Here is a 17,706-nt window from a genome sequence, read left to right as displayed (position 1 = left end):
TAAAATGTTCCTTTAACAAAATTACAAGATAGCAAAATGACCATCTGTCTCTGAGTTATACCTGGTAAGATCCTTTCCACTTGAATGAGCTGTTTACTTACTCACCCAGTTTTCTTAAGAACTCGTTTTTTTTAAATAGCTTTCATGCCTTTATTTGACTGGATAGTGGATAGAGTAGGAAAAGGAGAGATGAGTCAGACTCAAGCCCGTGCCGTCCACTTGCAGGACTGTAGCCTCTCTACATGAGGTGCAACTTAACTGCTAGCCCCCCGCAGCCCCTTCAGCCAGTTTTCATAAACCAAGTAGCTTGTTGTCTTTTCTCATACCCAGTAAACCTAAGCTAACAACAGATTTGTGCTCTGTTAACGTCTGCAATGTACCCTCCTTATAGCTCACATTCAATCAGCCAGGCTGTTAATGAGCACTTCACATTGCACTGATTAATTACAGTAATTATCTTATCTGAGAGACAGAGCCATAGTCCCAGTGGAGTAAATATCTTAAAGAATATCTTGGCAGCATAAGAGATAGACAGTACCTCTCTCTGTTTTAGCATCTTTGCTGTCACCAGTTTACCAAATGGTTGTATCAGAAGAGAACCTGCTTTTTCAGATAAAAACTGCCCGTGTTAATCAATATCCATCATCAGATCAGACCAAACTACCTCATAAAGTACTTGACATGTATTTTTCATGGGCATACTAGACTAATGGGCAGGCACACCTACACTGCACACCTAACCTGACAGTGCTGGAGGAGATTATGTTAGAAGCTCTTCATTTAAATTAGGTATAAGTGATGCTTTTTCTGATTATTTCTTGGCATTATTGTCTATAGATGCTTAACTCAGGGGATAGTATACAAAATTGTTGTATTATTGCGTTGTTTTAGGAATAACACAAAACACATTTGGGCAGATTAAAGGGCACACGCAGTATGCATTTCTTTATATTTTGACATGAAAATGCATATGGTGAGTGAGGCAGATAATCTGAACCCATGTTCAGTCATTTTGCCTTCGTTGACTCAACTGTCATTTTGTGAGGAAAATGTATATGCAAAAAAATGTTCTGACTGGCCTCATTCAGAAAAAAAAAATATATATATATGTAATACATATTTAGCTTATTTTCTTGCTCTGTTGAAAACTTATACAGCTGATCCTGAAGGGGCAAGAGACAGAAACTTTGGATGACTACCCAATTAAGATCTATTGTGCTCTTAAAACCCCAAAAATATCATGATATGTAATAATATCAGGTTTATATCAAGATCAGTGTGTCCTTATTAAAAAAAAAAAGCTACATATAGGGCCTATTAGTGATATCCAATCAGATTATGCTGTTTGCATGCTCTGATGTATTGCTTCCCATGTTCATGATCTGCTTACTGTAATTGATGTGCTTCACATTATGGTAACTGTTCAGGTTGACCGGAGGCTGCATCACAACTGGCTGTGCAGTACAGATAAAATCTAGCATGTTTAGTTTAGTTTGGCATAGCTATCACTTTAAAAAAAGGGTTAAACAAAATTCAGTTGAAAGTCTGTGTGTTAGGGATGGAAAAAAGCAAATGGGGCAGAAAATAAAAAAGGAGCGTGTAATCTACAGTCGTGAACCTTTTTGCTGCTGTATATTTAAGTTGTAAAAGTAACCCTTAGCCATCCTCTCCTCCCCCTCCTCCTCTGCTCTCCCTGCCTATCAGTGCAATAAACAGTTCAAGGACAAGGCCACCTGCCTCTCTGACCGCCCGGTCACATGACCGCAGCATGCTGTTATTTCTCATGGCGTAGCCCTCCTCTGCCTGCCTGGACTGTTGGATGAATGAACGGATGGATGAATATATCACAAAACACTTTGGAGGAATGGATGTGTTTGGGAATGCTGGGGGGAGCCATAGTTAAATGGGTCAGGTCCCTTTCACACAATAGTGGCATTACTGTGGGAGTCGTAGGAGCAGACAGGGGAGGGGGGAGAGATAGAGAGGGGGAACACCCAGACCCTATGTGCCAATTATGGACATAAATAACATCCATACAGAGTTTCCATGGAAATTAGGGTCAAAGGGTTAACTGTGTATTCTTGAGGTTAAGGCCAACTGAAGTGAACAGAGTGAAAGGAAAATATTTAAGCAGGAACCCAGATCAGGACCTACAGTAGGTGCAGTTTATGTTAATGCAGACAGTGCCACAGGCCTATACTTAAGATGGGGATTTAGAATAAAGTAACGCTTGTTAAAACTGTGCACAGGGCTGTGTTGGTGGGTTGATGTGAGTATCATGAGACAATGAAGTATAAAAACCCAGTCAGTGTAAGGTATGGCTGTGGCTGCAGGTACAAAAGTGTTTCTGTTGTTTTTGATTCTCCCGTTGGAAGCACCAAACCAACAGCCACAGAGAAGAAGCTGAACCTCACAGTTTTAAGCATGAGAAGTCATGAAGAATAGACCTTGCCTTTTGCCATATCTGTAAAAAAATAGCGATCGAACAGGTTAGGTTGAGACTCACCTATAAGCTTGACAATTTGGTAAGAGCAATTTTGTTTTTAAAAGACATGTAACCAAACCATGAAACAAGGGACAAATACAGGATGGATTCAAACAAGTCTTGATAAATAAAATCATCAGGGTTTTATCAATATGAAAATGAGACTGTTCTCTAAGATTTTTTTTGATGTTCCTTTTTACAAACAGCTCCACAATTCTCACTACTGGTTAGTTTGGAATCTATAGTTGTCTAAAGATATTTGTAGACGTCCACCCATTTGACATTCTAGTTTTTAAAGATCGTAGTCTAATGGTTGGAAACATGGGCTCTAAAATCTACAATAATTTCCTTTGTCTTGGATATGTCAAGCTCTAAGAAAGAATCATCAAACCAAGGGACCAAGTAATCCGCAATCTGACCATCATATGGCTAGACTCATGTAGCAAGTGCCAATGACTGAATCCTTAGCAATCTTCACAATGGTCCCTTTCTCAAGTTTACTTTTGCACATGTTTGTGTAAATAAAGTAAAGGTAAAAGAACACACCTCTGTGGTGAAAATTTAGATGAACAAAATGCATCGGATAAATCGTTGTTTCCTTTTACACTTTGGGTTCTTTTTGTTAAAAAAAATCAATTATCCATCTCACCAGATAAAACTCAAATCAAAGTGTTCCATCAGTCTCATAGTTAGAATATGGGGGTTGATAGTATTCAAGACAGAAGGAAAAACGATGTATAGCAATCTGGCATGTGTTTTGTTACCTTGTAGATGTTTGAGAAAAAAGAAGGAGAATGATTTTGGCATCCTTAACTCCTCTATGTGACCTATAGACAAATTGAGTAGGATCGAGGGCCTGCTTGGTTTTTTTTAGGCTTAAGCTTTGCTTATTGATTTGCACGTTTTAATATTTTGCTTCTGATATTGTCCTGACATGAGCTCTTATTAACTTTTACAAAGTGAAAGGACTTTTCATCTTCTCTCTGGTCAAAGATATTGTGCTGATTGTCATTTAGTTTACATTTAAGTTACTCAATTTAATCTCTGATTGCATCATATGTCAAAGCACTGCACAATATGAAATAAAACAGGATTTTAGAGCCCTGGGAATCTTATTCCACTGTTTATCATAAAGGGTGTCACTAGGTACATAGGAGAAATACAGCATTGACATTAAAAAGTTATCCACTATAAACGTGTGCTCGCATAGTTGTGATTGGTCAGTGCAGATCCTCAGTGAGAGAGGGCAGGATTTCTGCAATGTTAGGACACGGTGCAATTTTTGGGCTGGGCATTTTTCACCATTGGCATGAAGCAGCATCAGTTAAATGAGGTGCTGATGTTAGTCAGACATTTCAAAGACTGCTTAATGTATTCTAATTTAATACGAAATAAGCAACATAGGTGACTTTTGGAAAGCCCAAACTAGCATTAAAGAAAGACTCTTATTCTCTCTTATTTTCAAAAGTCAAATGACATAGTGTCTATTTATACTTTGAAAATCAAAGATTTTCAGTGTGTATCTCTTCTTTTATGGTGTCTTGTGTCCCACAGTATTGTGTGCCTGGGGCGGTTAACAAACACCAGACACTCTCATCAGGTGGTTTTTGGTCTGTGTCCTGAATATATGAAGTTGGCAGTATGAAGCAGTATTAACCTTCTAGTGTATGCTTATTTTTAGGGAAGTCAATGACTGTAATGATCTAGATGGTGTTTAAAATGATGAGTAAAATGGTTTGGGGATCAGGTGATAATTGAGGGGTGAAGGACTAAGATTATCAAAATGATACAGTGGACAGTTTACATGGTGTGTCATTTTAACAAGATGATCATAGAAGGTGTAGTAAATGAGCACCCTGCCACGTGTGGTTGTGTTTATGTCTTTTCCTTCCGCTGCCACATCAGACTGTGCTCAGCAGTCTGCCACAGACAGCTGCACCATCACACCCCTGCAGGCAGGCAGTCATGCAGGCAGACAGACAGACAGGCAGACAGGACAGCAGTATAGCTTCATCAGCTGGAGGGAAGCAGCGTGAAGCTGTAATTTAAATATTAGGGCATAACACTCTGAAAACTCAGACACACACATAGATGGCTGTCTGTTAAAATAGTAAAATTATCACACTCTTTGGTTCATTTTGAGTTATCTATATTTTTCAGTGCTTCATGTGGTATCCAGTAAAAGAAAATCCAACATTGATAGACTTGAAGACACATAAATAAAATACTTTAAAAGCCTCTATTTTAAGAAGAATAATGCCTTAAGAGAAACCTGTGTTATGTAACTGAATTCACAATGAGTGAAAGCGAAAGATGCCAGACTAGCTTCAGTTGTAATCCAGTGTTGTGGATCAGAAGAGCAGCTAAATACCGTCTTTGGTGCAGCTTTCTCAGATGACCCAGCGGGGAATAATAGATGAGTGTCCACTCAGTCTTCTGCACCTCCCTCGGTCTCCTTGTTGGCCGTTTACTCGCACTGCTGTCATTCATAATCTTTTCACATGTAGACATTTTGGACTCAAGGACTTAGTCCTGCAAATACATGAGCGTCTTCATGGCTGCTAGGCAATCCACAACCCTGTCTACTGAAACTGAACAGGATATGTGTGTACATGGCTGTTAAACTTTTGAAGTTACTTACAACCTTTGTTTTTATGACGAGTCAGTGATTATTTTGTGTGTTAGGTATATGAGTATGCACTGTTTAAATGTGCCATAACGTTTTTGATCTACTTATTTGAGGGAACAGAATAATGAATACATCGGGGTAACATAAGTGTCATATTATGCTTTCATAGAAAATGTCAGGAAAATCCACTATCACCACTACAAACTATTGCCCAAAGTGGGATGTTCAGGTTATTTCATACCAGTTTAGTCCCAGTTTTTTCTTTTTTTTTCTGCGTTAGTTGTGCAGTGTACAGTGGTGACCACAGGCCTATCTGCTGCTCCCGACAGAGCACATCGGCTTTAAACACTATATTTGCTGCAGGATCATTGTACAAGATTATATTTGAATATATGTGTACCTCATAAATGTGCCTAAAGTTACTGATCATTGCCCCTTTTTTTTCTGTTACAGAGTGCAGCGATGGAGGAAACAGTTATATGGGAACAGCACACAGTGACCCTTCACAGGGTAAGTGTTTACAACTCTAAAACCCACTCTCCCCTCTCTACTCTTTTGTCTTTCCCCTCGCTTGACTGTCTCTGGCATCCCAATCATGAAGCATGTCTTCTATGGTCTTCAGATTTTTTGCCTGCCTATTCGTCTTCGTCCTCTGCCTATCCATGTCTTTTCTTTCTCTGTACTGAGAGGGCCAGCTGTAGGAGCAGGATGTGTGGTACTGAAACAATAGTCAGGGAACCCAGATGGCAGGAAACAAGGCTGAGGAAGACAGAAAGCAGCATCCACTTCCTTACTACTTCATTTCATTTCCTTCCTGTTGGCAACACACTCATCTTCTTAACACATCTCCAGGGAAGAGGGGGGTGTTGGTTTTACTCATTGTGCTTTTTTCCTTTGTAAAGTCACATGTAGCTGTGATAGATTGTGTCTTCTGACCTAATCAAACATCTGGATAGAAGGTGCCTTATTTTAACTACTAAACAATTCAAAGCCACATTCCTTAAGTGAATATACACATTGTGTCCTTTGCTGAATTTCTGATGTACTTTGCTTTATTTCTGATGTACTTTGCTTTGAGACAGTAAACTAGCTAGCTGATGGCTTTTTGCCGTGGGATTGTGTGGAGCACCTGTCTAGACTGGCATGCTTGCTGTAATCTAATTATTAGCGGCTTTATTGAGGCTGAAGGAGCAGCCCAGTGTGCCTGTGGTTCTCGGTCTCTTGGTCTCCGGTGTTGTTGTGGTTGTAAGATTAGCCATTTACATCACATAGCTTTCTCCCTTGCGTCTGGCTTTTGCATAAAACACAGCAGTCAACAGAACCTCCATGGAAATCTCTTGGAACATTTACAGCAAAATGTGCAAATGCATTGCTTTGTTCTTATCTAAAAACAATGTCCCAGTCTTTTAAAGCCCTTCTAAATTGCATATAGCAAATTGCATTAGTTTACTTAAAAACAATTTAACTTTTAATAAGCCTACAGAGAGCTTATTAATTTGTTAACAGCAAAGCCGGGTACAAGTCCAATGCATCCACCACTTTTGCCATATCAGTCAATGCTGTTTGTATTTCTGTGTGTGTAGGCTCCAGGTTTTGGATTTGGAATTGCCATCTCAGGTGGGCGAGACAACCCTCATTTCCAGAGTGGGGAGACATCCATTGTGATATCTGATGTCCTGAAAGGAGGCCCTGCAGAGGGACTCCTACAGTAAGTCTTTAACAAACTGCTCACATCTATTTATATTATTAACACAAAAATGCTTTTAAGCATAGTAGTTGAACCTCATAATTACTTCAAAAAAGTGTTCCACATAAGCGTTGACTTTGTTATGATTGATACATTTAAGTAAATCTGTTCAACTTTTTTGACATACCTGATGGAATTTTTTGATTGTTTCAGAGAAAATGATCGAGTGGTGATGGTCAATGCAGTTTCTATGGACAACGTAGAACATGCCTATGCTGTGCAGCAGCTCCGAAAGAGTGGCAAAAATGCAAAGATAGTAAGTTTTACATGGAAAATGTTATTTACCAAACTTAAATTTGTGTGAACAGAATCACCTGATGTCTAATGGCATGATTTAAAGATGGGGGTTTACTCATGCAGTCTGACAGAATGTTTTCAGTCAAATTAATTCTTATTATAGAATTATTATTTACTTCGTAACACTCTGAACTTTTTGTGTATTCCTAGACTATTCGACGAAAAAGGAAAGTGCAGATCCCTATTTCTCGGCCAGGGGACAGGGAGACAATGTCAGAGCACGAGGAGGAGGACAGTGATGAGGAAGACAGTTATGAGCCCCAGCATGCTCGGGGTGGGCAAAGTGCCTATGAAGGAGCAAGTGGAGGCACGAGCACAGGCAGGCGTGATCGTGAGCGTAGCAGCAGCGGCAGGCGGGACCACAGTGCCTCGCGGGAGAGGAGCGTCTCTCCACGCTCTGATCGGCGATCACAAGCCTCCTCTGCTCCCCCCAGGCCTGCCAAGGTCACCCTGGTCAAGTCCCGCAAAAATGAAGGTGGGCAACACAAGGTCCAAGAACTTGAGAATCTGGCCATGCACATATTGTTCTTGTCTTGCCTGGTAGGCTTTTGTGCAGAGTGATGATTACATTGACATGTCCTATTAACATTACTTTGTCATGCTTCTTAACTCTGAAAGTAGAATATGGACTGCGGTTGGCCAGCCACATCTTTGTGAAGGACATCTCTCCTGAGAGCCTTGCCGCCAGAGATGGAAACATTCAGGAGGGAGATGTTGTTCTTAAGGTATGAGGAATGAGAAAGAGTGCTTGTATAAATTAACCTGAGTAAGACAGGGTTTATAATCAGGGAAAAACACAATAATGGGGGGGATTTAACTGATAAATGATCATAAGAAGAAGCATTATATTATATATATTATATTATATGCATCCACGTGGTAAAAGAGAAGAGAGGATCAAGTTTGTTTTTTCGTTTTTTTATTACTGAAACTTTCACTAGTCAGCTCTGTTTAACAGTGAGCTGCTGAAAGCGTCACTCAGAGTGAGGTCACAGCTCATCATTATGCAGGCTCACCAATGGAAATACCATGCATTCCATTATTCCTTTGAATTTTTATCCACTCAATCTCTGAGGAAGGATAAATCCCTTTTCACAGTGAAGAGATGCATTCAAAATCCAATTTAGTGTAACCATTTTTCTGAGAAAGGCAGAGACACGTTCTTTTTGAAATGCAATTGCGAAGCAAAGACCTGTGTCAACAAATATTTGAATTAGGAATATGAGAGCACTCACAGTATTGTAAGCCTAATTATATCATACATTTTAAACTTGTTAATAGCTTTTTCTACTATTCCATATTTAAGGTGTCTTAATGGTTTGTATACATGAACTAGACCATGCATAACTCTTTTTTGACTTGTGGTAAAAAATCGTGCAGTGAATATAACTTTTCTGTTCAGTTTCTGTGCTGACCTGCTCTTTTCCTCTTGAAGATCAATGGCACAGTTACGGAGAATCTATCACTGATTGATGCAAAGAAGCTGATTGAGAGGTCAAAGGGCAAATTGAAGATGGTAGTGCAGAGAGATGAGCGGGCCACACTGCTTAACATTCCTGACATGGATGACAGCATCCCATCAGCCAATAACTCCGACAGAGACGGTGAGACAACAGACTTGTATAATATTCTTGTAGAATGCCACAAGTATCTCACTTCACTAGCTGAAATTGTTACAAAATGACAAGGTTATTATCACCACTATTTTATTCATTTGAAAAATTACGTTATTATTTTAACTCCATCTTGATTTAGGTCATTGATGAAATGCTAATCCATATTTAATTTAAATTCAACAGACATTTCAGAAATACATTCTCTGACATCAGACCATTCCAATCGATCTCACGGGAGAGGCAGTCGTTCTCGATCACCTGACAGGCCTGAAACATCGGACCATCTCAGTCACTCACCTCGGCAGATAAGCAATGGCAGGTAAGCGAAGCACACATGCACACACCTGTTACTGCAAATCTGGTGATGGGACATAGCTGTCACACATGCCAGAGTCATACATCCACACCCCCACCACTACGTCTTCATACATCATGTTCGCAGCCGCAGGTTAGTGGGTGCTGAGTAAGTACCTTGCACCACACCGCATAAATCAATAAATAAAGACATTGCATGCATAAACCATGACACTCCCTGTGGAGGTGCCTCTGAGTTCCAATAATGCCTTGCTCTTAGATTGATTGATCCGTCTCTCCCTGGTGGACTGGGGCCTAACTGTGGAAGCGTACCAGATGTTCTGACCATTTTTGTACTGTATGAGGTTGTCTCACATTCAAAAAAACACTTTTACACATAACAAGTGTACATTTAGTTTATCTAACAAGTTGTGCAAATTTACTGTTAAAACCAATACAAATGTGAGTGCTCTAAACATCAGGACTTGAAATAGGATCCATATTTTATAATGCATATGTGATAAATGGGATGCCCTACTGTGCTATTCTATCTATGAATTTAATATCCATACTTTCTTTTTCCTTTTTTACTGCCAGTTGGAGCTTCCAGTAAGTTACCTTTCATGTAGTTGTGTAGAGGTTGCTTAGCTTTTTGTAGCTAACAAACACATAGATGGCAAAGGAGAGCGAGAGAAAGACATGCAAGTAGATAAACGTAGTTTCTCTCAGATAGTGTGCAGCTTGAGCTTTGCAAGGTTATCAGTCAATGACAAGGAATCAGCTTTGTTGAAGGATGAGACCTCAAAACTTGAGTCCACTTAATAATCAGTTTCCACATAGGAAAATGTGGGTATGGGTATGTTACTGCTGTCTGTTCACAGTCAATAGTTCTGTGTGATACTGTGAAGTAGAGGTCTGAATTGAATGAGAGGTACAAATCAGTGCTTCACTCCAGCACTTTTTCAGGACGGGACTGTCAGAGTCTCACAAAGCAGACCTTTATATCTCTAATATGGGCAGTGAAGTGCAGACACAGTGGTCTTTCCTGCGGGTTAGAATTGAAACCTAACATCGATTATCATTTAGCTGTTGGACAAAAATTACAAATTTGACCTTCAGATAACCTTGTGTATAAGCAGGTGAGAAAACAAACCAGAAGAGCTATTCAGGAGGCTATTTCAGTCACATTGTTAACCAGAAAGTGTAATCATCCCTTGTCATTTTGATAAGACAGAAGTCTTGTGATGCAAGATATGTGGGCTGTATTATATCCCTGCTGTTCATGGAAACTCTCTCAGTGAGAAATATCTGACTGGAACAGGTCTGCAATACTCCAGTTTAGCAGCAAACCCAGCAGCCTAATTCAGATATTACTCACATTGCTTATTTTGCACAGAACAGAAACCTAACAGCTTTTGTAGTTGCAGCCTATTAGTTTAGTATCCCACTGCTAGTTTATTCTCCTGCCTCACTAGTTGCTTGTCAGTCATATGTGTAGATTAACCTCCAGTGAGTCCATTCATTAGCTGGTCCATAGTGTCAGTGTGTGAAGTAACCAAACTTGTTTCAATGCAGGATGAGGGCAGGTTCACTGTTGCAAAGATTACTTCCAATGTAAGTGAATACATCCCTGTGATTACAGAGGCCACTATGTGTTTGTTTTCAGCATATACCACTGTAATTCTTACTGCTCTTGCTCTGATCCCTCTTTTAGTGTTTTGTATTATTTAGCTGTCCCAAAGTAAGAAAACTGTTTTTAAGACTGTATTTTTCATTACACATTGTGTCTGGCTAGTTGATCTTGTTAGTGTGGTAGTGATTTTAAAAGTTCAACAACAGAGTGTCATTCACTAGACTGTGATGTCAGAAAGATTTCATTATCTCGCAGGTTTAGGAGGGGGAGAAGGAATTTGACATAGTTCCCACAGTGCTTTACCCTAAGCCAGATGGTGCACCTATTCTGATTGGCTGTAGGGCTTAGAGGAATTCTTCTGCTCTGTGCATGATGCTGTGTTTTATACTACAAATCATCATCATAAGTATTAGCAAACTTGCATAGAAAAAAGGTTGTCGGTGGTGCCTGTCGAGGAACTCAACTAAAATTCTTCCTAAAAAGCGTCATGGTTCACCTTACAGATGCATTTGTGTGAGTAATATATTTTTGTAGTTTTTCTACAATTATCTCTTTGATTTTAAGAATCTTGGTTTGCAGAGTGGCATTATTTTGTTGAACTCTGTTTGGCTACCATTGCAAATATATCTAGTAGGAATTATGTGTGTTTTGTTCACTTTCTTAATGTTTTAAATATTTAGAAGCGTGTGTTTGGGTATAAAATGATGGCCCTCAGATCTTGAAAGATTCAGTTTAGTTTTTGCATTGTTTGTTGATGTCCGTGCAGCCACTCTCTCTTGCCTGTATTGTGAAAATGAATAAGAGATGGGATTGAACAAAGCTTTCTGTCAAATGGTGTTTGTCAGTGTGCAGCCTTTTTTAGAACCACTCGGCAGAAGAGAACAGCCGATTTAGGCCACAACGCTCTCTTTCTCACTTCTCTCTGTGTCTGTCCTTGGCATTTATTTTATTTTCACTCTATCTCACACCCATTCATCTTTAACACACTCCCCCCCCTCTCTCTCTCTCTCTCTCTCTCTCTCTCTCTCTCTCTCCCCACGCACAGTCTCTCTCTCTCTCTTTCTCTCTCTCTCTCTCTCGCTCTCTCTCACTCCTAATACAATTCTGTTATTTATTCTCAGGCTGCAGCTTTCTGCTGACATAAGAAATAGTAGGATCAGATTAATTTGCATAAACTGAATTGTAGTGAGAGCTGCTAGATTCAGGGATCTAGAGAAGACTGTGGTGTGGTGGAAAATATGAAGAATAAGCTGCATAATCAACAGGTTTACCCCAGGTATCAGAGTGTGTTGTTGTTTGAAAATGGGTGTCTTCACTTTCTAAAAACATGAAAGAACGGACATCGTTGAAGTTGCCTGGTGTGGGCAAAGCCTGCACCTTCACATTCTTCTAGGAAAGCCTCCAAAAACAGCTCAAGAACTGCCAGCGAGCAGTCATGTGACTACATAGGAATTCAACCATTGTTTTAAGCAGCAGAGCCCTTTCTACTCTGTCAGACTTGGCCTACTAGACTCACTATACTCACAAGTGAATACACACTGTATTCACTTGTACATTCTATCCAGGTTAAACAGGAACATGGACTGAAATGTATCCTAACTCTAGAGCTTATGTTTGATGTCTAACTTTTCTTTCTTTACCTGTCGGCATTTATAAGAGAGGTTTCACTTAACAGGAACAAATGTGGTTTGGAAAAGAATGAATGAACATGAATAAACCCTGTCTGCTTCAGTTCAGTCAAATATGAGTTTCAGTTTGGGAATTACGTGAAATGCCTTTGACTGACTTAGTTAACTACATAAGAAAAACACAAGAGATCAAACTATCAACCAAAATAAATCTGATGGATGACGTTTAACAAATGAGATGCATAGTCTTTCTTGCCATTAATTTTTCACTTCACATGCCCTTTATCACATAATCTTGTCCATCCTGTTTCCATATTTTTGCTTCATTTGAGTGTCTATATATTCCTGGTCAGTACAGAAAAACATCATGAAAAAACAAAGACATAATCTAATTCTAACATATTTACATTAGCAGAGATGTTGAAGTGATTTAAAGAATGCATTTATGTACACTATCATCATTTGTAGCATTTGCAGTCAACTGACATTGAATGGCATTGATTGTGTGATTTTTGCTTATTTCAGCCATCGAAGCAGAGATGAGGAGCGTGTATCTAAACCCGGAGCCATGTCCACACCAGTCAAGAGCTCTGATGATGGCGTCTTGTCACAGGCCAGTGACCAGGCCAGCTCCAGAGATGACAAACTGTTACCTCCGCTGCCTGGTACAGAAACCTCTGCCAATCTTCTATCAGCAGGAGAAGCTGTAATACTTAATTATAAAGAAGTTCAGTGTGTGTTTGATGACAAATAATTATGAGACAGACAGCGACTTCTGTAGTAACATAAGTCATCATGTAAGGGGTTAGATTTAACTTTACACAAAACTCAAACATTACTGGTCAGTGCCTCTAATAACACACAATATAGTCTGTTGTTTAGTGTATAAAAACTAGTCAACACATTGTTTTATCGTTTATTATTAATTACAAACTATCTCACACATTCTTTTCCATTTCTGAAAACCCTGACATAAGCGTATGTTACAAATACTTGTTACTAAACTTGACATGTATGGAATCTGATGGTTTAACTTTTACACTTGTTTTCACTATATGCCTGCACCTGGCTTTTTTTTTTTGATGCTATGCAAGAGTATGTGTACTTGGGAGTACAAGTGTTGTTCCACCTACTGTGTTTGTTTTTTTGTGTCAGAACCAAAACCAGTTTATGCACAACCTGGTCAGCCTGACGTGGACCTGCCTGTCAGTCCCACGGACGCCCCTGTACCCAGTGCTGCTCATGATGACAGCATCCTCAGGTAAACGTCTTAGCACTCTAGATGCAGATCTGCATTGCAATATGTGTATGGGTGCATAGATTACTTGATTTGTTTTCTATTGAAGAAATTTAAAATATAATGATTAAAAAACATTTTTGCCTAATTCCATGTGTTTATGTCTCTTTCCCTGAAGGCCGAGTATGAAGCTGGTCAAGTTCAAGAAGGGAGAGAGTGTGGGTCTGCGGTTAGCAGGAGGAAACGATGTGGGGATTTTTGTGGCTGGAGTTCTGGAGGACAGTCCTGCAGCTAAGGAGGGGCTTGAGGAGGGAGACCAGATTCTCAGGGTAAGCTCCCATCCTTCACTTCAGAGTATTGTTTTGCCTTATGCATGAACCTGATGTTTCAAACAGTATGTGAAAATAAAATGCAGTGAGGAATTTAGAGAATCCCAGTTTACTCAGCTACATTTTAGTTGTAGACCCCTGATCTGTTGGCTATATTCAGTATATGCTTGAACACATTTCTAGATAAGTACATCTATGTGACAGATATGCTGAAGAGGGAGGGTATCACAAAGGCAGCAGTGCACTTAGTTGGAAAGAGAGCGTTACGTGTTGGCTTCAAGAAATAAATCTCAAAGTGTGGCTAAAAAGGGAAACTGAGATAAGAATATCTGAGTGTGGTTTCACAGCTGAAGTGGTCTATTTATAGCTGAGGCTGTCCTTTCTTTGCACCGTCAGTCAAAGCGCTCCAAGAATATATGTCCTCAGGCTGTACTGTCATTTATCAAATATGCCAGCCTTGGTTGAAAAATTGGACATTGGAAGGGAAGAAATCTGCTGCATACAAATCCCCAGGGGTGTGCAAATGTGTTCTCTGGTTTCCCTCTTTACCCAGAATCCTTCCAGACTTGATTTGGGGCACTTGTTAACATAGTGTGTGTGTTTTTTGATTCTCTAAATTCCTTACTGCATTAAAAAAGTGAATGTTGCATACTGTTAGTGGCCAAAGAAGAGCTTTTTATTTTAATGTTTGGTTCATTGCAGTTTGTCTTTTAAACATTTTCAGATGTTTTCGAAGGCTTTGTTTACTGTGCGAGTCTATTCAAGTTTTGCCATTTAGAAAATATTAACCATTCCTTTTTTCTATGTCGTATGTGGGAAGAACATCTGGTGTTATTGTCAAAATAGTCCTGCAGAAGCAGCCTACACTAACTGAGCTAATCAATGGTGAAACTGTGCAAAACCATGATTACAATCGTTTTAATTCTGTGTAAACAGATCTTGGGAATAAAGTACAATCTATGTGTCAGTCTGTGAGTCATCCCGGGCTCAGCCGTGAGTCAAAAATCCCCTTGTTTTCACTGTGAAGACACAATAGAGGTCGTTCTTGCACTCTGACCTCGGAACAGTTGACTGTCTGTTTTGCTGAACACTAGGGTAACATTGTTGAAGGGATGATGGAAACCCTCTTGATGTCAGTGTTGGATACACTCTGACATGATTGTTAACCAGCCAAGGATTACACCTGCTCCGTTTAATGCTGTAACTGTGCAGCTTTATAGAAGTGCTCTGTGAAGAAGAGGCTGAATACTAGGACTCACAGACGCACACATACACACACACACGATTTTCTTCTGTGACACTGAAGTTTATGGACTTCATTGATCAGATAAACAAAGCTGTCCATTACCTCATTGACTCATTCTCTAAATAAATATACTATGTCTTGTGTTCTTCCCACCTCACAGCACATATCTCTTGTTTTTGTGCCTCTGCCTTTTTTTTCTCCCCCTGCACAAACACATCTAAGAGACTTCCAGGACATTGTTTTCCGTCTTTAGAAGGTTTTCCTTTGGTGTGCTAGTGGAGATAAAGACGTCAAGCACTCCTGTTTCTGGGAAGGATAAAGGTGTCTTGCTTAGATTCAGGGATTCAGCCCATGTGTTTCTGGTTCCCCTGCTGCCCCTCATGCAGAGTCAATAAACAGTGGTTATTGTGTTTGGGAAAGAAGCTGGAGAGTAGGAGGAGAATACATCGCCCTGCTTCTGTTAAGGAAAAAGCCTTTCTTCCTTATATTCCTCTAGTTCTGGGAGAAAGAAAACAAGTGATACCTGCGTTTTATTCAAAGAAAATGTAAAGACATAAACGCATGAGACGATAACACTGAATAATTTGATATGATATTTAAAAAATGTATGCTTATAAAGTTTGCCTAAAATAATATCAGATTTTACTTTTCCACTAGACCTTCATGGACTGTGAGTTAATTTCCTCTTTATTCTCTGTTTTCTTAATTTAATAGGTGAACAATGTGGACTTTGCAAACATCATCAGGGAGGAGGCTGTGCTGTTTTTGCTGGATCTCCCACGGGGAGAAGAAGTTACTATTTTGGCCCAGAAGAAGAAGGATGGTGAGCGATTGCATCTTAAAACAAATGTGTCAACGAGCACACTTTAAGGGTTGCTGTAATCATTTTTTTTTTCTGCTTTTCTTCCAGTGTATCGGAGGATAGTGGAATCGGATGTGGGTGATTCCTTTTACATCAGGACACATTTTGAATATGAAAAGGAGTCACCCTATGGGCTGAGCTTTAATAAGGGCGAGGTGTTCCGAGTAGTAGACACCCTCTACAATGGAAAGTTAGGCTCCTGGCTTGCTATCCGTATTGGCAAGAACCATCAGGAAGTGGAAAGGGGCATCATCCCCAACAAGAACAGGTAAAAGAAGTTTCAGGTCACACCTTTTAATACCTGTGCAACTTGTTCCATTACTTTATGAATGGGCATGGGAGGAGGCAAATTAATAGAAGCATTCTAGTTTGTCTTCAGTAGCTGGGGCGGATTTGAGAGCACATCTTTCTTTTTACTCAGTTTGTTTAATCTGCTGTATTTAACGCTTCAGGACTGTATGAGGGGTGTTTCTTTGTTACAGTCTGTACAAACTGGGAGTGTTTTTTAAAGTAGGGCATACTCAACACATCCCATGTGAAAAGTAATGTGATTGTTAAGTATCTACTTTGTGGGGTTTACGAGAACTTGGAGAAGTCTGTGTGTTGGACCAAATGTAGTGCAGATCTCTGCAGCTTTCACTAGCCTCTGGCAGTGTTTACACAGAGATTCCATGCTGTCCTGTTGACAAAAAGACAACTTTCAGCATGCTGCAGGCATTATTATCACAAACATTAACTATAGTGAAATATATCTCAGCTCCTTTGCCAAGTTAAGCCTGCCTCCCAGGATATTCATATGAAACATAAAGCAAGGAAATCACACACAGGATTTAATAATATTTTTCATAAACATACATCAAAGGAAGACGTGTTATTATTCAAAGCCACTAGGAATGATTTCTTCCCTCTCTAGGCCCGCTGCCTTACAAACTTTCTGACTTCCTGACTTCCTTCTGTTTTAGAGTTTTTTCAGGTATTACATGAGATGTATTTACACATCTGCAGGCATCTAATACATCAGATTTAAGGAAACAGATGTGGAAATGATTGCCAGCATCATAAAGATATAGTTTGTAAATCTGTAATAGTGGAAAGTATGTCTAAATATAATCATTTTGAACTCTGCTTTATATTGGTGTTGCAGTTACTGTACCAGTATAATTTTTTTCCCAGCTCACCGTAGCATAGTAAGCTAAATGCTGCTTTCCTGCTCATGATTTTGCTCCGTCATCTTGGTCTGAGCTACAGAGTTATCTTATAGTAGATCATTGTTTTAGCTTGGAAGATTTCAAAACCAGGATAGGTTTATTAAAGGATAATTTGTCCAGGGTAGATATGTCTTACTGCTGAATGTTGCCAAATTTTCATTGATGTGATTTCTACTTATTGGTCGGTTGTTGTTTTTTTGCGTGGTATTTTTTGCTGCTATCCTGGCAAATACTCACTGTTAAAATATGTTTTCTTATCTCAACGGGAATATTCCTGAAAAAATAAAGATTAAACAAAAAATGAATAAATAAACCTTAATTATCTTAAATTAGTGCTGATTGTGCCTTCAGCTTATCCCCAATTTCCAAATACTCCGTACGCGTCCATCAGCGCCATGCACTACATCGTAGTTCGCTGCCAATTTAGTCAATCATTGTGTTTCCACAGCGAGCGCAGCGGTCTGTCTCCGGAGTGTGCCAGTAGAGCCACTACGC

The 17,706-nt window shown here is 39.6% G+C and overlaps 1 protein-coding gene across 12 annotated transcripts in view; it reads left to right on the top strand.

Moving 5' to 3' along the window:
• tjp1a (tight junction protein 1a) overlaps positions 1–17,706 on the top strand; it is a 99,654-nt gene that overhangs the window by 64,950 nt on the left and 16,998 nt on the right. For 6 of the 12 annotated variants that reach the window (XM_061037133.1, XM_061037107.1, XM_061037126.1 and 3 more), the window contains exons 3-14: positions 5,568–5,624; positions 6,698–6,822; positions 7,015–7,117; positions 7,309–7,633; positions 7,780–7,883; positions 8,594–8,762; positions 8,958–9,093; positions 12,855–12,994; positions 13,485–13,590; positions 13,745–13,895; positions 15,856–15,964; positions 16,052–16,271. In XM_061037133.1, the coding sequence (XP_060893116.1) occupies positions 5,568–5,624; positions 6,698–6,822; positions 7,015–7,117; positions 7,309–7,633; positions 7,780–7,883; positions 8,594–8,762; positions 8,958–9,093; positions 12,855–12,994; positions 13,485–13,590; positions 13,745–13,895; positions 15,856–15,964; positions 16,052–16,271 (1,745 nt within the window). Of the gene's footprint in view, positions 1–5,567; positions 5,625–6,697; positions 6,823–7,014; positions 7,118–7,308; positions 7,634–7,776; positions 7,884–8,593; positions 8,763–8,957; positions 9,094–12,854; positions 12,995–13,484; positions 13,591–13,744; positions 13,896–15,855; positions 15,965–16,051; positions 16,272–17,706 lie in introns of all 12 variants that reach the window. The other 6 variants (XM_061037066.1, XM_061037099.1, XM_061037091.1 and 3 more) reach the window with 1 other exon arrangement.

This window comes from Labrus mixtus, chromosome 1 (genome assembly GCF_963584025.1).
Source record: "Labrus mixtus chromosome 1, fLabMix1.1, whole genome shotgun sequence".
Classification (NCBI taxonomy): domain Eukaryota; kingdom Metazoa; phylum Chordata; class Actinopteri; order Labriformes; family Labridae; genus Labrus; species Labrus mixtus.
The sequence above is the reverse complement of the archived record's forward strand: the minus strand, read 5'-3'. Positions and strand labels throughout refer to the sequence as shown.